The following is a 25545-nucleotide window of genomic DNA, read 5'->3' as shown; positions in this document are numbered from 1 at the left end:
TCCTATAGTAGGCATATGTCTGCCTATGTATATTGCCTATATATTTTTCCCCTAATATAATATCTATATTACACGCTATACCAGTAGGAACTATATGCGTTGATTTTTACTGTACTGGCCACTGTTTACTTCACTTTCACTCTCTCGTCTGCAAGGACGTACTATGCAGCCCCTGTAGCTCTTGTAAGCAATTCATACAATCTCATGAATGTCTTTCCGACGCCTCGGAGAAATCACGCCGTGGTTTCCTTACATCTGAGATGTACCAAAAACTGATCCCGTATGCCTTAGATACCATCCTAAATTTAATGACGATGTACTTGAAAATCTTCAAGATAGAATAAAACAATTGTAAACACTGGTACATGATTGTGTTAGTTTGTAGTAATCCTTAAGGAATGTAAGTATCATCGTTTATATGACAGTCAATAACAAGAATTAAGATTTTATACTTGCGGTAACCAGCCCCTGATATACGTAAATTACTATTGAAACGCGGTAAAGGTGACAACTGTCTAACCATCTGAGTGGTCTCGTCCCTAACACGGCCAGTTTTATCGACTGATTTAGTTTCTAAAAATAACAAATTACAGGTAAATATACTAACTAGTTTCAACGCGGACACAGTTATTTATATACTTAAATGAAAACAGATTATAATAACAATTGTTAGATTGACACAATATGTACTTTCCAATTCGACACTTGACCTGTTCACTCCTGACCTTTCCAGAAGCTGTTAAGTTACGGTTTTGCCGTAAATACGTCCCTAGAAATAATTCACTAACTCGGCCAGCCCTACACCCTGCCAACACCTCTCCTGCTTGCCGTAATAGAGTTCAATTCGTCAAAAAATTGCCAAATTCTATAAAAAATGCCACAAAGCCTAAGGCATTTAAAACTCGTCTGAAAACCGCGTTGATCTCGGAAGCCTTTTATAATACAGACGATGCCATAGAACACGATTGGTGGACCACATAATTGGCTGATTGGCCACGTGATTAGAGTGGGAAAATTATGAAATGAATGAGAATTTGGGTGAATGAAAATTTTTAAGTCTAAATAAGAACCACTGTAATGAAGAATGCAACATTTTAGCTTTTAAATTTAATGACGATTGCAATGCAATTTATATTGTCTTTTTTGCAAAAAATACATTGAACTGAATTGAATAATAATAATTTACATCATGCTCATAATGATCGGCTGCCCTAAATAACTGTAATCTTACGCTACGGCTTAACAGCTCTGGAGCCAGGTCCTGCCCAACCACTGTGGGTCGTGCCGCGTGTGGTTTGGGCACGATCTATGACCCCGCCCCTGGTGGTCACCGAGGCAATACGCAAAATTCAGCCTTGAAAGAACAACGACCGACCGCGGTATCATGTTAATGTCTGACTATCCGAGTCGGGCGAATGTGCGTACATTACACATTTATTTAAAACTACATGTACTACTTATTCTCACTACTATTGTTTCCAATGGGAAAATGTCTTTAAAATCAACACTTCTCCATTGTGTAGACGAAATATCAAGTGTTATGCATAAAGTTCCCATAGTTAATTATTGGCTCTAATTGAATTTATGAAATTCAATGACAACTTACTACTACGAGCCTTCAGTTTTCAAATACAATTAATGAAATTTGAACTTTCTGTTGCAATATAGCCGTGCTGGCATCTAGTAAATGTGAAGTGACAAAACTTTGTACCCCATTTAATTATGGTTTGTTCCTATTCATGCCTGTCTAAAATTGTCTTAAATATTTGGCACAATATTTCCGAATAATATGTGAATATTAAATATTTCTGCACAATAAATTTGGCCCTACATAAATTTATAGTGTACGAGCTCAGAGCCAATTTGAATTGTATAAGTAGCCTGGATCTTTTGTAACTGGATTAAATTGCCAGGGTATTAAAAAGGTTAAAATATGAAAAGATATTTTTTTCTATATCGTATCTTAAGAAACGTAAAACCGACAGCCAGACAAGTAAATAATAGTTATATCACCATAAGAAAACTGGATAAAGCCGAAAGTCACCACTTAGTTCATTAGTCAGTCAAGTAAATTTAATTTACGAGTCATGCACAATTTCAAATCTATAAGTTAAGTTCGTTTTCAAGATATCGTGCGGACAGACAGACAGAAATGAAATTCTTCCATTCCCAAGAGTGATTGGCTTCGCTAAATCTCATCCAACTAATCCAAACGTTACTATATTTGTATGATATTGCAATGTGGTAACAATAAATAACAGTTAGCCTCGGTGAGGGGGGGGGAGAATACGAGTGATATCGGACAGAACAAGTCATTTTTCCCGCTTAAGCAGCTAGTGGAACTCCTTGTATCGCCTCCACGCCGAGCAGAGCCGCGCCAGGGAGATATATCCTCCTCCGCAAGCGCTGACACAGAACTGCTTTTAAACCTAACTGAAAGGGGCTGTCCTGTATTAAATTGAATTTATGTCCTTTGACTGCTACTTTCATTTCAAAGACTGACTGAAAGTTCATTGGAGAAAACCTTGACCCGATACCGCAATCTTACTTTAAATGTTATTGTGTTGAATATTTCAGTAAGGAGTTTGATTCTTTAATTCTTTCTTTAAACTTTTCTTTTACCGAGTGCAATGTAATTTAAAAACTGCAAAATCTGTACCGACGATTCTGAAATTACACATTACATAAAATCATTTAAATTATTGTTAACTTTCATTCCATTAATAAAATAAAAACTATTGCCGTATACGTTACGAAATCATATTCCTAAAACAAAAAGCTTAAATAATTAACAGTTGCGTGTTTGATTTATGTTAATAGCTTTAATTATTTAATCACTTGTTGATTTTAAACATAAATTCCAAAACATTGTCGCACAACAATTCAATTACTGTTTTAATATATCATACGACCTAAGAATGGTTTGGAAGATCCTAAATAATGAAAACGCAATAAATACTTGTTAAAGCGGGCTTTTTGGGCATTCCAAACTCGTTTGATTTGTCGCGAGTTCAACTCATACAATCGTTATATTATTATTATAGTATAGACTACATAATATAGTTAAGTTATTACCAGCTCCGTAAACTGGATTTGTATTATAATAATGATTTCTTTTATTATACGTTTATCTAATTATTTAATTTATGCTTTTAACATAAACTTACAAAGCTAAATATTAAAAATTACTATACATGTAGAATAATAGAATCACATTTTCATATATTCCTCCAACCCATTAAAAATTTGTGAACAAAATTTTGAGACATTAACGGCATAACTTGTCACATAACTGATTAATAACGTGTTGTTAAGATGTTTTAAGAATCGCTACAAAAGTCAACCTTTAATTATTATATAAAGCTGTACTTTAACATAGAAATTTCTAATTTTCGAGGTGTATTACTTTAAAGTTACTTCTTTGTAGACAAAATGTAGCTTCTAAAATTGGCTGGATCCCTAGTTTGTTAGTAACAAGTAACTAGACGATTTAATTTGTAAACTGTTTCAGTGAACTTCATCATAATACAAAAGTACTACACATGTTCTTTATTTTATCAATCGAACACAAAAAGTGGCCGACTGAGGTAACAGTGTTTTCACGGATGTTTATTATTGATCACGCTTTTATTTTACACCAGTACGGGCTGTACAGTATATGAAATCTGAATAGATAAATGTTACTGCCAACAAACAACGGTGTTTTAAAACTATAAAACTTATTAATAACTACAAAAGACCCAGAAGTGTCACTGCAGTCTCTTAAATCTAGTTACTGTATTGATTACTCGCTTTGATTTTTATCCAAGTTACACAGACCACTATTTGGAGTTTAATAGAGCCTTAATCATGCCGAATCAAAACTCCGCAACTCGATTACAAGCGGAAGTTTGGAGTTTGGACTTCTTCGAGAAAAGAAACGTCATCCTGGAGATGTTATAGGACGAAGCGTTTTCAACCGTTAATCCTACTTATGGATCAGGTAACAGGGTAACAGAGTACGGTAAGCTAAAGCAAGACGTTCTTCGCTGTTTTCAAATAAAGGTGCACTTCCAGAGCTATAGCCTGGTTGTGCTATGTAATAAATTTGACAGTCCTTTGTATATAGAACATATTTTCCTTTTTACGCTTTGGTATTTAATTTAACAATGTTATAGCCACAGTCAAGTCTTTAGTGTTATTTCAAGTAAGATGCATGGCACTCCTTTAAGAGATAACAGACACATAGCTATCCCCGTCATACCTAAAGGACCTAGGATAATAGGTTTGGTAATGTCCAACTGCCTGGCACTGCACTTGGCGCTTTCCTCTTCATCTGTCGACACATTTCCACGTATTCCTATTGTCAACACATTTCCTCGTATGCCTATTGTCAACACATTTCCCCGACCACTCAGTCAGTTTATTGTCTCAGTCTCGTCTGTCAGCCGAGATCCATTAACTTGGCAAACTCTTCGTTTTCTGGTGTAACACCGCTAATGTTCTTCTAATGAATACATCGATTGCCAGAGACGTGGTCACAGCTCGTACATACATTACCTGTGAGTGATTATATTTCCCAAACATGTGAAAATATGTATACATATATAGAATATTAACTAGCTTTAACCCGCAGTTTGGATGGTATTACACCGTAGTATGATTCATGTTGTAGCTAAAGTGATTAGACATTCGTTATTTGCTAGGTGCCGATGATTCACCATGAAGCGACTTTGTCAAGCCGTACCTTTCCATTCCGCCCCAGTAGGGCCAAAAGTTTGTAGCTTCTAACATGACTACCATGATACAAAGTACAGTAATCGGTAAACAAGATAACATCGTCAGTAAAAGGCAAATAATTTACCAGTTAGGTATCGATCTGAAAGCTGAAATCGTAAAGCAGGACTCTCTAAACAGTATTGGCAGTAAGGTAAATGGGAATCGACGAAACAGATCTCGCCCTACCATGGCGAATATAATATAAACATTGAGGTCCACTCAAAGAAGCTCGTTACGTACTCTTGAATCATACGCTTTACTCCTGATTCCGCCAAAAAGTTAGCAATGATCAATTTTTCCAACGCCTTGGAGACATCCGTTCGTGTAGAACAGATCCGCTGCGCTGCGACGTGCTGCTGTAAAACGGGTAGGCCTAGGATGCGGCAAGGAGCGCGGTGTGGTGTGGTTGTAGAACCGATCCGCCGCGCCGCGACGTGCTGCTGTAAAACGTGTAGGCCTAGGATGCGGCGAGGAGCGCGGTGTGGTGTGGTTGTAGAACCGATCCGCCGCGCCGCGACGTGCTGCTGTAAGACGTGTAGGCCTAGGATGCGGCAAGGAGCGCGGTGTGGTGTGGGGTGTAGAAACCGATCCGCCGCGCCGCGACGTGCTGCTGTAAGACGTGTAGGCCTAGGATGCGGCAAGGAGCGCGGTGTGGTGTGGGTTGTAGAACCGATCCGCCGCGCCGCGACGTGCTGCTGTAAGACGTGTAGGCCTAGGATGTGGCGAGGAGCGCGGTGTGGTGTGGGTGTAGAACCGATCCGCCGCGCCGCGACGTGCTGCTGTAAGACGTGTAGGCCTAGGATGTGGCGAGGAGCGCGGTGTGGTGTGGGTGTAGAACCGATCCGCCGCGCCGCGACGTGCTGCTGTAAGACGTGTAGGCCTAGGATGCGGCGAGGAGCGCGGTGTGGTGTGGGTGTAGAACCGATCCGCCGCGCCGCGACGTGCTGCTGTAAGACGTGTAGGCCTAGGATGCGGCGAGGAGCGCGGTGTGGTGTGGGTGTAGAACCGATCCGCCGCGCCGCGACGTGCCGCACAATTAGCTCCCCGCCTGTTGGATACAAGACTCGTAATTATTTATCTCAGTTAATTAAATTAGCCAAGCAGCGAGGGGTTATATTTCATGGCAATGTGTTTCGTCTTGGCGCGCGGACTTGTACACCACCACATTACGTAACAAACCTACTCTAACTAGGCATTGACGTTGCTGGAGCTCTTCCACACTGACAAATGCTAATTTGAGTTCATTCTTAATCAGTTCACTAACTTCATTGACTTATATCATCTCAAGTTACTACGTCATGCCACATCAACCCTAAAGACATTTTGTCAATTCTATTAATCCTTTCCTAAAATGTTTCAGGAATGTTAAGATAAGGAAGTGCAACTATACAAAAAATACTTCCCTAATAGTATTGCTGACTATACACAAAAATTTAAATTCCATTCTTGATTTCTTATCATACACGAAAACACTTAAATAATAATTCAAAACATAAACACTTATCAATCATCCCTACAATAGTACATTTAATTACTAGTCTCGAAAGTGATTATCCCGAGACGAGATTGCATATATGGGCGAGGCGAGGTCGAGTCGGTGGAGCATGCTATCGAGCTCCGCAATAGAACTTTCAAGACGAGAATTGAACATACTTTTTATCAGGATGTAAAAAAGCACACGAAATATTTTAAAAGATTATCTAACATTTCTTAATTTTGTTATAATTCTTCCATAGGGATACTAACACTATTTTATAATTCATTTTGGTGTTAAACTCATCAGTTAAACGTAGGACTGTCAAACAAATAACAGAATCACACTGCTGTGTTTATACAGGGAAAGAGATGTTTATATAGGGAAACATTGTTTATTTAGGGAATGTAATGTTTGGGAGAGAGAAAATCAGGTGACTTAGCTAGGAGGGAAATAATGACTTCGCAGATGTCAGTTGTATTGGAACGTAGCCCATTACCATACAGTGATGAAAAATAATTCACTTGTATTAGTAACTTCCTGAAAAATCGCACATGATTGTACTCAGATTGTTTACAAACTGTTTTATTCTACGATTTCCTCAATATCATCATAGTTACCCAAGCAAAAATGTTAGAATTTAATTTTTACCAACCATTTTCAACTTTTGCACACAAAATCAAGAGATCTTATGTAAACCAAGACGAACCTGTCTCAAGTCAATAAGACCTTTCAAGAGTTATCGCACAGATAAGGACATGATTTTCAGAAGGACCTGTCGGGCCTTAAAAACATTCACCAAGCTGAATTTTCTGATGAATTTAAATGTTCAAATAGTGAATTTAATTGATAGAGTTGGTCACAACACACTAGAAAGGTTGTATTGTAATTTTATGTAATTCCCTCTCATCACAGCGATATCCTGTTCTATGGGTATTAATAAACCTTTATTTGCCAAACAGGGATAGGTTGTATTATTGCAGTGTACACATATAAAATCTGTGTGATTAACTGATTTATACGTCAATATAAATCAAAGGTATGAGGGACTCTTGAATGTATTGAGCTGGAAACATAAAATTTTAACTTAAGCCGATCTCCTCAGATAACACTCTAGATAAATTAATGTCAGGTACCTCTGAGGCCCTTTTTTCAGAAGGGACTAAAGATTAAAACTGATTTATTCATAACAAAATAAAAATACAGACTTGCTCATTTTTTTTTAATTTTAAGGCCAATTTGGAATGCCAAATTCATCCCATCTATTCCAATTTAAAACAAGATAATAATAATTTGGTCCATTTTGAAAAGTACAGACAAAACATCAGACACACATCAAAATACAATCCCATGACAATGGTTTAGTTATAAACTATGAAGACTTTTCTAATGCATATTTACCCAAACTCACTTGAAAATGTAAACAGAAATAAATATCAAGTACCATATTTGTGAGTGTTTACATGGCTGGGTTCAGCGCCAGTGTGAAAATATTGACCTGGTTGAACATACCAAATATTTATGACTCATTGTGGATAGCAAATTGATTTGGAAAGAACACATACATTCACTTTACAAAAAACTTTAAAAGCTTTAATCACACAAAAATGATCACAATTTATGTTTAGAGACATTATATAATGAGCATCATCTTTTTAACATAATGAGGCAGCTTACACCAAAAGGACTATATTACAGCTGAATTGCATTAACACATTTTGGAAATAAACAATTTAAACAAGAACAGAAAAGAATATTTAACACTAGAACTATAATGAACTATTATATACTCGTACCTAGAACAGAATATGGGAAACGATTACCAAACTATATTGTTCTTTACTTGTTTAATCATATGTCCAGTGATGTAGAAAATATAGTAAATTATAAAGCTTTTAGAAATTGTGTTTATAAATGGTCACTGGGAAGGAATCATAACTGAAAATAATACCCGGAAAAACCCTTTCCTTCTTGAAAATAATACTAGGTTTTTAACTTACCTGAAAACACCTTTGAAAGCAGGTACCAGGATCTGGCTCGGGATACTGATATTAACCTGATTTTGCATTCCGCCTTTTAACACACCAACAAAACTCTTTCTTCTCAAACTGACACAAAAGCACAGAAGTTGTATCTTCAATACTTTTCAGTACACATATCATTAAATACCACAGAAAGGCATAGTAGTAATAAATGGTAGCTAGTTTAATTAAATTTTAGTAAAACAATGGTTTTAGTGATTAAATTATTAGTTAAGACATAGAACTCCACAACATAACACATGTGTAAAAAAACACTGAACATACACAATAATTCAGGTATTCATATTGGATTTAAGGTTATATTTCTGTTTACATTTACAATATTAACGCACACCAGCTAATATTGTAATTAACTGTCCTCTGGTCTGCTAGGAGCAGGACACCTCCAAAGAGAAACATGTACTGTCCCAAACATACTCAAGTTTGCAGTATAACAGCGGGAAAAAACAACATATTGTAGACTACAGTTAGGTCATAAAACTTTCCTTTTCATGTTATTTATCTTATTCCTTCATTTGCTTAACCTACGTGTTGTTATCGTTAAATATTTTTGTTTGAATAGATTCTTTATTATGGTTGTGGCATTATTGTTTTAATTGTACAGTTTATGTCTAGTATGTAGCTATGTAAAAATTAAATTGAACAGTTTGTTCATTCTAAATAAACGACTGCCATTAATTTGTACATTACTCTGTAGATGTATGCTCTAAACCGCCCAATTTATTTAACAAAGTTTTTTTTTCTTGTTTTGTAAAAATGTAAAAGTATAGACATTTTAATATCTTTTTTGTGTTGTGATTTGACCTCACTGATAAGTTCTACGTAACTTAGTGTAGCCGATTCTATATAATGTAATGAATAATAAATGAATAAATGTATATTTTTCATGTCTGTTCCCAATGATATTACAGTAATGTAGAAATAAAAGGGTTGCAAAATTAATACAATAATCATCATAAAGGAGAAGTTGGAACAAAGACCAAGCTACAAAAAATGTATACAATTAGCTAACATTTCATAATAAAATCATACTACTATAATTGCTAAGTGAAAACTTTAATCATACATTTGTGAATCAAAATCTAATCAGGCTAAATGCAAGGCCTTGAGAGATAGATATGGAAAAGCTGAATTTTAAGACTGAGTCAAAGAAATATACATTTAACAAAACACATGGAAGTATTGGGAAATATAAAATAATTTTAATCCACTATATAGAGTGCATGCCAAATTCAATGAGCCTTTTGCTGAAAAGTGGGCTATACACATGTAGTACAAAACAAACACAATTATTTCTATGTTAAGTTTTTCCGCTTACCCTAGTTTTCATTGTGAATCTTCTTTGTAACGATATGTATTTTGCTGATATATGATGTTATGTGTGTATAAAAAACTGGATAGGGCAATGGTTTGATTACAAAATTTTCAATTTAAATAAAAATTGTTTTTATTAATTTTTACAAACAGATACATACATTATATATGTACAAAAAACAATTTACTATGTACAAACATTGTATAATACATAAAAAATACTATAAAATATTTGTGTTAAAATATATATACTACAATATATATATACAATATTTGAGCCATTTTACAATTAAATAGCTTAGTTTGACTATTTATGATTGCAGGATGTTGCTTGGATTTCTTTGTTTAAGTTTTCTATTTTTAGACAAAATAAGTTGTGTATATTTATAATTAAGTTCCTAACAGGTGTATATATTTCTTTAAAGTCTGTTAATTCAACATTTATAGAAATATATTTTGAATATTCTACAATCTACACCAATAAAGATGAAAAGGACGGAACGGATGTTTATTTCATCATGTCTTTCAATTCAGTTGGCTGACTGATTTTCTTCTCAAATATGTACCTGTAAAACAATATTACACGTTAAAAACAAGCATTGAAAACATTAAAAACAAGTATATAAAAATATATTGAAAATTGATATTGCAATAATTTGCTGTGTTAGTGAAACTGATACTGAACTGAAACTGAGCGTCAGTTTTGGACATTGGTTTACTGAATTCAAAAATAAGGAGACATAGTTCACCTTCAACTTCTGTAATAGTTGTATGAGAATTCCCAGTCTATTTCTTTCTTTAGCCTGTCTAATAGTTATTATATTGCATTATTTGAGGCTTCATTAGGTTGAAAATTGTGGGTGATTGCTGTCCACTTGGGCTTCAATCTTACAGATATTAATCTAACTAGTATGGTGCCAAATGCTTTGTTTTGCATATATGTCCTAGAAGGTTTACGTTTTCTTGCCTTGTGAAGGTTTGTGTTGATTGCCAAGCACTTTTGAAGGTCAGTGCCAAGCATTCTTTTGGTGTTTGTGTAGTATTTAGACAAATAATTTATAACTAAAAAATCGAGATAATGAGATGATTTTTCTATTATTGTGTAGGGTAGAAAATAGGCCATAACTTACAATATTTATTTCAATGATAAAAAAATGTTAAGATCTTTAAATAAAAATACCAAAAAAATGGTAAAACTTTGGAATACAAAAATTGTAATTTTATGATCTTTGTTTATTTATATGCATCTTTGTTATTGTTCCTTATTTAATAAAATCAAGTATCTGTATAACTGAGTTTTGATTTTTTTATATTTGGTATTTGTGTAGTGTTCCATAAAATAATTCACAACTTTTTCAAAAATAAGCATAATGGGATCAATTTTGTTTTATTTTGTTGGAGGAAAACTAGAATATGACATATTATTTAATTTGGATGATAAAATGTGTTAAAAAATTTTAAATTAAAAATCAAACAAAAAATTATTTTTTACATGTTGTTGAAGAAAAATTATAATTTTTTTTATCTTAATACATTTGTATGCAACTATGTATGTATATAATTATGTATGAAGCGTAGCATGTATATATGCCTCGTAATGTAAATATTATTCTCACCTGTTCAAAACCTCCAAGGATCTCTGTGGTATCCATGGCTGAGTTGACGGAGAGCACCTGCAACTTCCGCCCACAGAGCTGGGCCAGCGTACGCACAGTACTGGTCTTCCCACTGCCACTGCTGCCAACCACAATCGACAGCCAGTTGTGGTTTACGCAGGTGGCCAGCGAGCGCAGAGGCGCCAACTGACTACGGAGCACCATGTTCTCACTGGCTCTGTCCACTATGTTGACCTCACCATCTGAGCCACATTGTCGTGGTACCACTACCTCCCCGAACACCACCTCACTTGGTGTCACTACGATACCCGGCTGCTCTGCTGACAGCGGATATCTGTCTCCAAGCTCCTCATTGTAAACCTTCAGTACCTGCAGTGACAAAATAATTCTCTATCACAATAATGAAACCACTTTTGCTAAACTAACATAATAATTATAATTATTATGTTAGTTAAATTATTAATTAAATTATTTATGCAAAAGAACAAAAATAATGATCAAATCCGTTAGGAACTAACTGCAGTTATTAGGCAATACCATTTAGTCAATGTAATATACAGATTGGCACTTTTAACCTGCTTCTCTGTAGAGAGAGGTTATATATTTTTAGATCCAATCGAATGTGAACACAGAGTTATCAAGGATCAATACCAAGTAGGATTGGCAACAGACAAATTCATACTACAATGCACACAAGGAAGTCTCAACAAATTATTTTTAAAATAAGCTTATTTAGGACAACAAATAAGTTTAAGTAAATGACACACTCTTTCGCAGCTAAGTATTTGGACGTAGTACGGGATGAGAGGTTGACTTGGAGCCCACATATTAAGAACGCAATATCTAAAGCAACAAATGCCCTTAGGGCCTGTAAACGACTCTTGGGACTGAAATCAAAAAAATATTTATTGGATTTATGAAGCCATAACAAAACCAATGGTCACATTTGCTGCGTTAGTGTGGTGGACGAAAATAGAACAAAAAACAGCTGCCATGAAGTTACAGACAGTTCAAAGATTAGCTTGCGTAAGCATCACAGGGACAATGAGCTCCTGTCCAATCCTGATACTTGAAGCGGTTCTGGGATTCTCCCCTCTGAAGCATGAGGTGAAGAAGATAGCCGCTTTAAGTTCAATGAAGCTTCTGGGTACAAAGGTGATTAAGTCTACCTTCTCAGAAGGGCACATGAAAATAACCCAAGAATTTCCTGAGGCTGAAATGATAACCAACTATCAGAAAGAATGGTTAAGAAATACTACTTTAAAAAAACCATACATAGTCTCTATTGAAGAAAGGGAAAAATGGAGTGAAAATGAGATCTATCCAACTAAATGTGTCCAGAAGTTCTATACAGATGGTTCACACCTTCGCACAATGTGCACCTGGGGAAACACACCACGGTCTTCCAAGCGGAAGTCATGGCAATAGAATCATATGCTAGAAGACACAAATGAGGCCAAAAGGAGCAGAATATGTAATCCTCTCTGATAGCCAGGCTGCACTAAAGGCACTTAATGCCTGCTTGTTTGACTCGAAAGCAGTTTGGGAATGCAAGAATGTTCTGGTGTAACTGGCAAGGAAGAACAGAGTTACACTTGGTTGGGTGCCAGGCCATGAGGGTATTCATTTAAACAAAAAAGTATATGCCCTCACAAAAATAGGTACAGAATCCCTTATGGTAGGGCCTGAGCTAGGCTGTAGAATATCCTTCTCCTACAGCAAAGCTTTCGTAAAAGACAAAGTAAGGAAAATATAAGATTGATAGTAGAGACTAACAGGACATGGTCCTCTTAGAAAACATCTTATGAAGGTGGATCTTAGTCAGATTGATGAATACAGACTCAGCGGAGAAGCTGAGGAATTAGCGGATCACATATGGCTAAACTGTCTTGCCATATCTAAAACGTACGCAACAATTCCCAGGGGCATATCTTCTCAGCCCCAAGGGCATCACAGAACAGGAGCCCTCAAATTTGATTGGCTTCTGCTAAAGTGTCAGATTTTGAGGGCACAAACATAAGTAAGGGAGGCACAAAGGTTCTCTTTAGGAATATGTGCAGAGACAACAGTCTCTTTCTCTTGGAGGGAAAAAAACCACAAATTATTTTATTTTTAAGCTTCTTACAATTTTCATAGTTAATTTAATCTCATGCCAGACAAAAATTTACCAACCTGTTGTTTGTCAGCTGCAGTCCTCATCCTGTCAGCGTAAATCACACCAACAAACCTATCAGGGTGAGGGGGGTCACCCATAGTCTGGGCCCAACGTGTCAAGTCACGCAGGTTCAGTTCCCAGGGTGCTCCACGCTGTCCCCATGCACTTCCACACTGCTCCGCTAACCGCACTGTGAACCGGACCATGCCTTGCACTAGTTCCAACGGCAAAGTGGGGAACAGTGACCTTGTGATGAACTCAAGGTCATTTGCTGTCAGAGGCTCCATGTACACCTGAACAGCAAATAGATCCAATTATTATATCTTCATCAACAAACTATTTACGTGCTAACAATGCAAAATTTTACTCTTTATTGGTATTTTTGCTCAATTTATTTTACTCACATCACCTAGAAATTACCTGTGTTACACAATTATAAATTGTAAGCCATTCAAGATATCAAAACATACTTTCAAAGATATATATTAATAATGATCAATACCTGAGTAAAACGATTCAGGAAAGATTGGGGCAGACCACGTCGAGCTCCGCCTTGTCTAAGCGGGTTCTGACACGCAAACAACCTGGTTTTGTCGGACTGGATGGTGAATGAACGTCCCAGTTCAGGGATGTACAGCTCTCCTCTGTGATCTAGGACAGCATTCAGACCCTCCAGTACTGACTGTGATGCCAGATTAAGCTGTAACAGCAGATTTAAATACAAATTAATTATGGAAGAGAAACTGGTCACAACATAATACCAATTATCATTTAACTAATGTCTGTTTATTTACTCAATGAATATTTGTAACCTGTCAAACTGAACAGGTAAATAATTCAAATTATAATCACTTTGAAACAACATTTCCAATACCAAGTATACTCAAATACCTATTACAAAGCATACTACAGTGAAATCTCGTTATAACGTCTCCTGCCAGTTTTCACAGTTTCAACATCTAAATTACGTTTCAAAAGTCTCAAAATTAACTTATACAGTGGTGTTTCAGTACATTTTAATCGGTTATAACGTTTTTCATCACAGCAGATCATTGTCTTTGTTTTTTTTTTTTTTTATAGCACACTAGGCACAAGGGTAGCGGTGGTAGCATCACATTATTGGCAAAACCACTGCTGCACTGCTGCCAGCAACCCAGTACCCTAGCAGGTTGTTATCAGAAATCCAAGAAGTGTGCCCAAAAAGTGTTATAACTGCTATGCCAGCTAAAGCTTTTGCTAGAATGTCTGAGAATGTTGATCAAGATGGATTGTGATATCATAAACCAAATAAACAAGAAACTATGACTGATTTTAAAAATCCCCTTTAAGTATATTTACTGTCTTTATTGTATGTTTTACTGTTCTATTATTTTTCACTGAAAAATTAGTAATTGTATAATGGAGTGTCTTCTGGCTTGACTAAATTAAAAACATTTCCAGACTACTCATGTATTTATTTTTTTTTTACACCCTCCAGTGTCTCTCAGGCACTAGAAAACCAAGCGTTCCTATAAGTTTTCTGTTCATAACGTCGGCATAAAAAAAAATGCGGCCGTTGTATTGGCAGGAAATCGCTGTAATGGAGACTCTCCATGGTGCCCGTAACTGTATCATAATATATAAACACTTAAGCATATTTGCCAATCAATAGATGTATTTGATGTTGAAATCTCTTTGCTGCATCCTCCTCACAATTAAAATCAGCAATTTTGTGCACAAGGGCAGTTTCAATTACAATAGTGAAATTTTCTGGAAATGCACACAAAAAGAGTTAAAGGTCAGCTATTTAGCTGTCGGCCACGCACCTAGGCTCTGTTTTTGACAAGGAGCTAAAGTTTATACTTGTGTTGTAAATAGAAAATCGCCAAAAACCCACTAATTTTTCCACCATAGAAACTTATAGTTTAGTGTCCCAAAGCTAATAAATTGTTAAAAACCACAATTATCCGTTACAACAATTATTTACTTCCCATATCATCCTTAAAGATACAAACACAACCTTAGATGTGCGGCCAGCAGCTGAATAATGTTCCCTGTTGACTCACAATAGAGTTTCAATGCTTATGAGTTGTTAAAAATAACATTTTATCTGTAAATATTAATGGTTTATAATTTACATTCAACATAGAATTTCTTATGGGTAAATCAAAAGAGAGAATAACAAAACCCAAGTTATTAACCTCGTCTAGCAGTATCCAGTGGCCAAGCCGCAGGGCTCGCAAGAAGGGTCCGTCACGCCAAGCAAAGGTGCCTCCTTCAGCTCCCTCCACCGGCAAGTCTGCCCCGAACAGGTCTGACACGTCTGTCTGGTCCGACAGGTTTATTCTGGTCAGAGGGTGGCCTGATGCCCGAGCCAATGCTGCTACTAGACTGGTTTTGCCAACACCTATAAATTAAGTTTTGATGACAAAGTGAGTACATTCTTTAATTACTGTAATAATTCATCCTTAAATAATAAAGTAAAAATAAATGTATCTTGTTTTTCGAATATTTATCTAATACTTATGACGAATTCACTGCAAGTTTTTCATTTTTGTATAACTTACAAGAACCCACACAAACAAAGTTTAAAAAATATGAATTGGTATTGTGTTTATTGATTTTCTCCAGCATACTGTTTGATTCTAGAACTGGCCTATAGATTCTCTGTTGTGGCACAGCTACCACTAATGTTTCCTTTTTATAACTTTTAAATAATTATTCAAACTTCAATCAACAACCCAAATAAAACATGTTTTTACAATTTTTTCAGAATAGTGCCTTCAAAATCAAATATGACATTATCAAGTGTGAATTGTTTTGATTCACATCTGATGATGGCGTCTTTTTTAGGTCTAAATTTAAGATTATTTTACAATTATGAAATCTTTTTTCTTATACAATAGTTTTTGTAACACCAAATACAATATATTTATTTATATGTAACTGTGTTTACAATATATACAATATTTATGATAGTTCTCCATGATTGCTTCATTTTTTTATTTATTGTAAAGAAAATGTGCATTCAAAAAAATTAAATAAAATGTATGAAAAAAGTTATGAGCCAATTCCAAGAAATTTGATTTTGATTCCAAATGGTAGTATTAATTCAGATTACTGTGTTTTTTGTTACTAAGAAATAAGAATATAGCTAAATTCTAAAAAAAATGTTATCAGAAATTTCAAATCACTATTAGTCATAATAAAAATGTTAATATTCTTATAGAGAACACAATTAATTGTACCGCTACATAAATTACAAAATAAATCAAACTTAGTAAACAAACATCTGTTTCCACAGATAAGGTAAAAAGACATCCATACATAGACATAACAAATATGTGTCAATGCAGAAAAATAAACAGACATAGGAAACAGGAATTGCATATAAAATATTAATTACAAAACTTAGATAATTTTTAAATTGGACAACTCGTTTTCATACACAAAGAATAAAACCATGTTTCAGCAATCAGTAATTTGCATACTGCTCAACAGCTGCTGTCTGCGATTCACGCAGCAGACTTGGCAGTAAAGCATGAAAATAAATACAGAAAATAAAAACTGTGAGTAAAATATTTATAAAACTATGGTCATTTTGTCACATATCTACATCTGTTTCATAAACAAACTTCTACAATAATATGTTTCAGCAATTATTGGTAATTTGTGTGCTACCAATCTATCATCTGAAATAAGCTTAGTAAATTCAGTGGATCTGAGCTTTAGCTTTGACACATTACTAGTCTGATATTGTGAAATCGTGGCTTTTGTGAGCGTATTTTAAGCACTTCAGTTGATTTTTACAAATTATTTTGTAATAAAATACAACACCATTGAATAACCTAAACAACAGCTGTATGCTAGTAGAGTAGCAGGTGTTGTTTTACAACAAACATTGAAAATAGAGGAAAATCCAGTACTGATATTTAGTTCACAAGTTATGTAAACAGGCACATGTATACTGATCTGATATCTATTGAAGGTAATTTAATTATAAAACTTCTTGACAGAAACCAAGTAACTGCCATCCTCAAGAGAATTTATAAACAACCAATTACCTGGACTGCCCTCCAGCAAGATGGCACGACCTGCCAACTGTAATGCTCTCAGCAGACGACAAGCATTGAGACACGTGGTTCTAGCTCCAAGAGTGAACTCATCCTTCCCAGGAATTGATAGCTCACCTGTACATTAATACTGGATAACGTCATTTATTCTAAATAAACCATACAGTAAACATTTTTGGTGTTAATTGCATATGTACAATAGATACTACATATTCATTTAAAAATATTATGCTATCCTATTCGTTACAAATATTTCACTGTTTTGGGAAAATCTTATTAGAAATAATAGTTTCTTTTTAACAATTTTGTAATAGTTATAAATCAAGGTACAAAAAAGTTTTAATTACCACAAACAACAAGAAAATTAACAATAAATTTAATTCTTATTAATAATGTATTTGTTAACTTTTATTTTTTTAAAGAAAATTATATTTCTCTTTTAAACCTCTTAACCGCTGTTGATGGTTAGGACACATTTCAGTCCTAGGCTCCCAGTGCTACATGTGTTCATACATTTTTTCCCATGTTATTTATTATTTAACTTTTATTTGTTGTTATAGTAGAACTATCTAGGTATTGCAGTGCTCAGGTGAATATTATGAATAAGCTATTACTGATTGTAAAAGGTAATAAGCTATTTCGTACTGCTTCCTAGCAGATTTTAACAACCAAGAAAATGACTAGATATAACAATTTCTGAGTCAAAAAAAGTCTTATACTGCTGTATGTGTACAGTACCCAACAATAAACAGCTTTCATTAGTCTCAAAAAATTTTAACTCAGTGTTCTAATAGAATACAGCGTTAGTAATAAGTTATATATTTAAAATTTTTATTATTTTTACATTTAGGTAGTCATTTTGGAATGACTTACTGGACACAGTCATTGGTAAACTGTATTCCATAGTAAGACATGTGGCAGGTGCATGAAGACACCATGTTTAAAAAGTGGTGTAGTCATTTTGTGGTTGGGTTTTTTATATTTCAAAGTTATAGACCTGAGATTAAAATGTCTTGACTACTCCATGAGTAAATCATAGGCATTTAGCAATAAATTCCGAATGAAAACCACCAAAGATAAAAATGTAAATTTTTAAATTATTAATATTAATTACACAACACATACAGGGAATGACTTGTTTTTAATGAAATATAACTTTAGGAAATTTAATTTTGTTATAAATAAAATTTGTAATCATGCAACTCAAAAATGTTTTAAGAATTTAAAAAATTAATAACCATAGCATCACTTTAATGACTATAATTACCCAGTGGGATGTAGAAGGGAGGGATGCCGAAGCAGCGGTCTGTTGTCACTGCCTCAGGAGTGATGTCGGACAGGAAAGCTTGCCGAAGGTCCTGGTGCACGGCCGTTGTGTGCTCCACCTGGCTGACTAAAAACTTCAAACATGCCTCCCGCAGCTTGGCCACTACTTCAGCTCTGTCAAACATTATTTAGGATCAATTATTTTTTTTTTAATAAAAAAAAACATCTGTTCTGTTTTTTTTTTTTTAATAAATAAAAGATATACCAGATAAATATATGAATACTTGTGACATGTATCAACACTAGTCCCTTGAGTGATGGGTGATATTGGATATTGTGAAGGTGTCTAGAATACCTGTCCAAACCCTTAGTCGCATTGTGAATAAAAAAGTTATGACTGCACTCATTACTTAGTCAAAAGGTGAATATTTAAACATTACCACTGAAAATAATAAAAAAATATTACTATTGCTCCATCAGTTGTTTTAAAATTATTGTGGTTTTCTAAAATGTATTGAATAGTTTGAATATCTCAATGTCTCATTTAAAAATAATATACCTATTTGCTACCACTTACAATAAAAAACTTAACAGTAATTAGATTTTCTGCCGTTGTGCAAACTGTCAGAAGTTGCATGTAAAGTTTTATATCTTGTGCTCTTTTTATTTATTTAATATGCAATAAATATATAAATAAAGTGTGAAATTATGCATATTTTTATATTTAAATAACTATTATTTATGATACTATTTGTATTAAACTTAATATAAGCAACTACAAATATATCTATCTATCTATGGGGAGAGGTTTAGCCAACACATCTTGATAAAACAACCTACACTCGAGTCAGAGTTTGAGTCATCGCTATGAACAGTATACCTTTATAGGTACAGATAAATGGATATCCACTGTTGGGATGAAATGACTTACTTATCAGCAAGAGTAGCAGTGGAACCCGAGCCAAGCCCATCGACCAGAGTGAGACAAGCTCCGTGAACATACGCTGAGCCCACATCCAGGTTTTCAGCGGTCAAAGTGTTGATGAAGTTCACCCATGTCAGGACATCACGCACACTCACTGTTACTCTGAAACATCGCAATTCGGCACATATGAAACGAGTACCTACATTTACTGCATTTTCTATACACATGGTTACTACAAAAAATTGTTTTTCCTACCTGGCTTGGCTTATTAAATATCATAGTGTATTTTTATACTGTCTTGATTTAATCCAAACAATACATTAGATTAATTTTATATTATAACATTTCTAATATTAATTTTAAATTTAATGTTTTACCTTTTGCCAATTTCGGTTTGGCGGAACCAGTAAATGAAGTCCAGCATGACTGGGCCAATTCCGGAGGTGGCATCTTGCTGATTGCCGAGTGACAGTCCTGCGCGAATGTTGTGCTCTATGACATTCAGCCAGTCCACTCGCTCAGTGATTCCCTCACACCACACCTCCGTCAGCCTGTTCCTTAAGGCAGGTGATAGCTGTTGGACAGTTTAAATTGTTTCAGCAAAAGTTGTGACTGTTTTGTATACAATTATAATCTTTAGAAAATTTAATTTTTAAATATTACAATGCTTAAATGTTGCTTTAAAAAAAATTATAACTGTAATATAACTAATTATACTGTTTTTCACTATACTCTTAAGATTTTAGCTTTGAAGAAAATATATGAATATTAACTTTAAGTAATTGCTTATTATATTTGTCTTCTGTGGATAAGCACTTACAGATTTGATGTACTGAATCTATCCCCTTTCATTTTTAACATTATGTTTAGTTGTGTATGTATGTATCCTGTTTAAAAATGAATAGCTCACAAATTCAAGTTAAATTTTTTGTTGTGTCTTATTTGTATCTATTTTTACATGTAAAATAAAATAAATATTGTCTCTGGTTTTAAAATTGCAACTGCTTAAAGTTTAATGGCACGCATGAAAGTGTATGCAATAATACAATGTTAAAGGCAAAAGACAGCATGAAAAAATTCATGTACCTAATTTGTTACAATTTAAAAAATTAGTTACCCTTTATAAACTAGATAACTTTTATATAGGGTGATTCAAAAAGATCACTGGTTTTGAAACGGATGGAAAGATTTTGTTAATCGGTTGGCAGTCCCTCCCTCCACTCCCTTCAGCAGATTAACAGTTTTCATAGATATTTAATATAGTCAACATATTTAATAATATATACATTGTCAACACTTGTTACATTGTTATAAAGTGATAACAGTGTCTTAAAAAGTGATTTGGCAACACTGCTTCCCACATTGACACTATATATATATATATATGTAAATTAATGTAAACAAAAAGTCGTTTGACAGGTATTTGGTCTTCCGATCATATGTTAGTTTAGTTATTTAAACGCATATGTGACAGATACGGCCAAATACAATATAATTGAATCGTAAAAAGTAGGGTTTTTTGACATGAGTGAGTGACTTGAGTGACGGACAGTAAACAGTGAATGTGACAGTTTATTCAAATTTTATGTTTATAATAAGTTTTTTAATTATTCAAAGTGGATTAAAAGTTTGACATAAGTATAAAATCTCTACTTATAAATCAAGTTCTAATTTATCATAAACTATAATAAATTTAATTGGAAATATATTACTTACAATTCTAGAAGATAAAAACCACATGGTTGTAAACAATATTTTAATAGTGATTTATAATATTTTGGGAGAGTCCACAGTTTGGAATTGAATTGGAACACTCATCATTTAAATGAAAATTATCATTTACAAACTAATTTGAGAAAAAGATAAAATAATAATTAATAAACTGAATTAAAATTGACAGGAAGTGTGGACTACTAATATGACACCAGTAGTAACAGGCAGTTTGTAATATCTGCCATTAAGCAAAGGTTAACTTGAGTTGTCAGTCAGCTGTAGCTGTTTACCTGGTCTGTCTACATGTAGCTCCAGTGATAACTGGCAGACTATACTAGCTCAAAGGTCAGCTACAATTGCTTGTCACTACCTTCAATCATGGAACCCTGTCTTAATTTATGGGTTACTGATCTATTGATACAGCTATATTGGAAAAGTACTTATATATGTATATATATATATATTTCTTTTTATCAATTTTAAAGCAGATTTACTGTTCTATTTCATGTAAAGGAATATGACATTTACCCATACTGGGAAAAAATCTAGAAGCTTACGGTAAGTTTTAAGGCAGATAATCATAAAAAATAAAAAAATTTTAACGCCGCCTTGAAAGAGGCTGAATTAGCCTACAATGACAAATCAAACAACTGCCCCAAACATAAATCAGCTGAAAGCGATACCGCATACCAAAAAAAGACAGCTGTCGGCCCTAGAAGTGGCAGAGTCTAAAATACAGGAACATGAAATTGCTGAATGATCATGACTTAGAGACTTCGCTTAGTCTTGCGGCAGAAGTTGGAAACGCTCTCCTTTCAGAAAATAGTTAAGTTAAAAGGGAAAGACTGGCAAGAAGAATTTCGGACTCTGGTATTTCTGGCTTAAATATACACCAAGCAGAATTGAAAAACTTAAAGAGGAAAAAGAAGTCCTACTAAATAGAAATTCTGTACTAGTGGATACAATAAATCAAATTGAAGCCCAACTTGCCAAGGAAAAGGAGCTCCGTTCAAAACTTGAATGTATATTCGAAGAACATGATAAAGAAAAAGAACATATAATATCTAGTAATAATATGGAAATTGCTAGACTACAAGAAGTAATAAAACAAATTAAAACACCAAAATGAAAATAAAATAAGTGATAGGAACTCAAGTCCAACAGCGGAATGTGCGACAAATGATGCAGAAACACAAACCAACATGGACTCCTTACCTTCACAGGGATCACTTCTGCTTTCAGTTGGTGGAATTGAGAGTTCGTCTGGACGAGATGAAAAGAAAAACAACTGAACCTGTTCAAAATTGCACATCTGTCACCCTACACCTGGATAATCTAAACAAGCGTCAAGACCACGTAGAGCAGCAGTTAAGGATTATCCAAGACTGCCTATACAACCGAGGAAACTCTGAACCTACTGGACCTCTAATCGAGACATCAAACGGAATACCACTGCCATCCTCCAAACCTCACACCCCCATCTACGAAGAAAAGAGGAAAAAAAGAACAGAAATCTTTTTTTCAGTGTATCACTCCAGGTAGCAAAGCAAAAAGAGCTCCTGGGTGAAAAACTTAAAAAATATATAAAATTAAATCTGCCCCTCCCCCACCCCAGAACAGAAGAAGACACTGTCAATGTACCGGATGTTGACAACAATGCTGGCAACATGAACACTGTCCCATGCCATTTGAGACTTGGAGATTCTCTTTGACCTGCATCTACGGACACAACTCGAGAGAATTTTACCCTTGAGACGAGTCTATCTTTTCCTCGACCTACAGTCGGCGCAGAAGGCCTCCAATGCTTGCTGTAATACGGGACCAAGGAGAGAGCATGGAAGATTTTCTCTCCAGATACATAAACAACCCACAGAGCAGGACAATGACATTCAGAACAAAAGCAACCCATCCATAGACTCAACCATGATGCAGATAATGCCATTTCTCAAGGTTTCTTTACATCAGAATACTCATCTCAGAGGAAGCAAGGCAACAAACGTTTTTTAGCATTAGGCCCCTTACAAAGACAGGTTGGAAAGCAAGAAACAAAGGGAAGAATAATAATCAACTCGTCTCTGAAAAGACAACTATACTTCACCAGAATGTAGACCGCATTGGAAAACAAGATAGAACGCTTGAACTGTCTGCTTGATAGTCATAAACTGACATTCTCGCGTTATCACAGAATATGGGCTAGACTGTGACTCCATCTCAAATGTTCATCTTATAAGCTATAAGCTAATAGTAGCTTTCAGCAGGACCAATCACAAAAAGGGCGGGGCGTCGCCATTTACAGCCACGACTCAATTGTTAACCCCCTGGAGAGTCTACACATTGAACAGTCTAGCAGAGAACTCCTTTTGGAGTTGTCAGGCATAAATATCTCCCTAACTAATGGAGGAAAATTCTTCTCCATTTTGGGTGCCTATCGACCACCAGATGCCCCCCTCGAAGATGCACTGGCGCTACTGTCGGATGTGCTTGAGACACTACCTTGTAACAACAGTGGGATCTGCAATAGTGGGAGACTTAATTGTTGATCACCTGAAAGATTCAAGAGATAAATCATCCTTAAATGAGCTTTTAGCTTCCTTTGGTATACATAGGTTACCTCTCTCCGCCCCTAGAATAACAAGTACGTCACAGTCTTCCATCGACCTAGTGTGCTCAAGTCTCGACCAAGATCTGGTAAAAGTGGATATAGTTGATGAACACCTGTCCGACCATACTGGTCAAAATATGTACTATAAATGTACCATCGTTGAAAAGTACATCGACTGTCTCTACTGGACGCCAGTTCAACTGCAATACAATGTTCACCTTTAAAGAGACGATCACTTATCAGTCCTGGGATGGAGTGCTTACGGAGGAGAAATGCAGACATTGCTTACCTCCAAATTCATCACTCTGATGGTCTCCAATTTGGATTTTGCTTGTCCATACAAGACATATCGCAATAAATCTGTAAAACATAATAATAATTGCCTATGACAGAGAGGTGAGCGAAAAGAAGAACGCCTATATTGTAGCACGTGACAGATTTATTCTGAATGGAAGACCGGAAAGACAAAGCAGAGATGCGGCTCATAAGAAAAAACTTTTACGACCTCAAGCTTAGATCATTGAGGCAGTCAGCCAGCGCGAGAAATTCATCTCTGAATCTGCAAACAAGAATTAAAGCCATCTGGACAATAATAGATGCTGAAAGAAAAACATTAAAAAACTTAACTGACTCAATATCTTCACTAAAAATAGCCAATGGAACTACTTGCAATTTACACACCATTTCTGAACATTTAAACAACTACTTCATCAATGTCGCCGAAGAAACCCTGATAAAAAATAATCCCCAAAAAGGTATACACCTATTGATAATACTTTTACTGTTGACGATCATCTCAGGGTCTTCGCTCCAACTACGATGAACGAAATCCGGACAATCATCAGAGCAACTAAATCATCTTCTTCAAGCTGGTGTGGATGATATGTCTTCAAGGCTCATGAAATCTTGTGGGGAGGAAATGCTGGTTCCTTTGACTGACGTAATAAATAAGTCTCTGGCACAAGGTGTGTTTCCATCTAAAATGAAGACCTCAAAAGTATATCCCCTCCATAAAAAAAGGGCGGAAAAGATGAAATCAAGAATTACAGGCCTATCTCGTTGGTTTCCACCTTCTCAAAAGTCCTGGAGAGAGTTGTCTTAAGTAGACTCAGAGTCTCATCTTCAGCGGAACAACATGAACCTTGAAGGACAGCATGGCTTCGTTCCGGGCCGCTCGACAGCAACAGCTCTTGGAGATATCATTGAAATGTATGATTATCGATTTGGATGCTGGGAAAACAATTATTAGTACATCACTTGACTTAAGCAAGGCATTCGACTGCCTTGACCACAAGATGATTCTAGGCAAACTCGAACATCTTGGAGTTGTCGGAATAGCACACTCTTGGTTTAAAGCTACCTAAGCAGTCGAATGCAGCTTGTGGAGCTGAAAGGAACCGCCAATGGTATTACAACTTTGATCAGATCAAAGCCACTGAATGTTAAGAGAGGAGTCCCAGGGTCTCGGTCTTGGGTCCAGTGCTGTTTGCCTTGTTCACAGCCGATCTTCCAAACCATGTCAGCCGGTATAGCAAGGCCATCATGTTTGCCGATGACACCATGCTCCTGACTAGCGACAAGGCGGCAGAAGCACTGGAAGTGAACAACTTCATTGCTGTGAGCTCAGC

General features: G+C 35.4%; 1 protein-coding gene across 1 annotated transcript in view; it reads right to left on the bottom strand.

The window, feature by feature from the left end:
• Positions 1–9780: 9780 nt before the first annotated feature.
• Positions 9781–25545, bottom strand: part of LOC124357682 (midasin-like) — a 69353-nt gene continuing 53588 nt past the window's right edge. The window contains exons 27-35 of the mRNA XM_046809670.1: positions 19980–20176; positions 19609–19764; positions 18679–18851; positions 17403–17528; positions 15540–15745; positions 13862–14059; positions 13377–13652; positions 11205–11573; positions 9781–10154 (exon numbers count right to left, since the gene is read on the bottom strand). Coding sequence (XP_046665626.1) covers positions 10143–10154; positions 11205–11573; positions 13377–13652; positions 13862–14059; positions 15540–15745; positions 17403–17528; positions 18679–18851; positions 19609–19764; positions 19980–20176 — 1713 coding nt within the window. The 3' untranslated portion in view covers positions 9781–10142. The remainder of the gene's footprint in view (positions 10155–11204; positions 11574–13376; positions 13653–13861; positions 14060–15539; positions 15746–17402; positions 17529–18678; positions 18852–19608; positions 19765–19979; positions 20177–25545) is intronic.

Source organism: Homalodisca vitripennis, chromosome 3, assembly GCF_021130785.1.
Source record: "Homalodisca vitripennis isolate AUS2020 chromosome 3, UT_GWSS_2.1, whole genome shotgun sequence".
Taxonomy (NCBI): Eukaryota; Metazoa; Arthropoda; class Insecta; order Hemiptera; family Cicadellidae; genus Homalodisca; species Homalodisca vitripennis.
The sequence above is the reverse complement of the archived record's forward strand: the minus strand, read 5'-3'. Positions and strand labels throughout refer to the sequence as shown.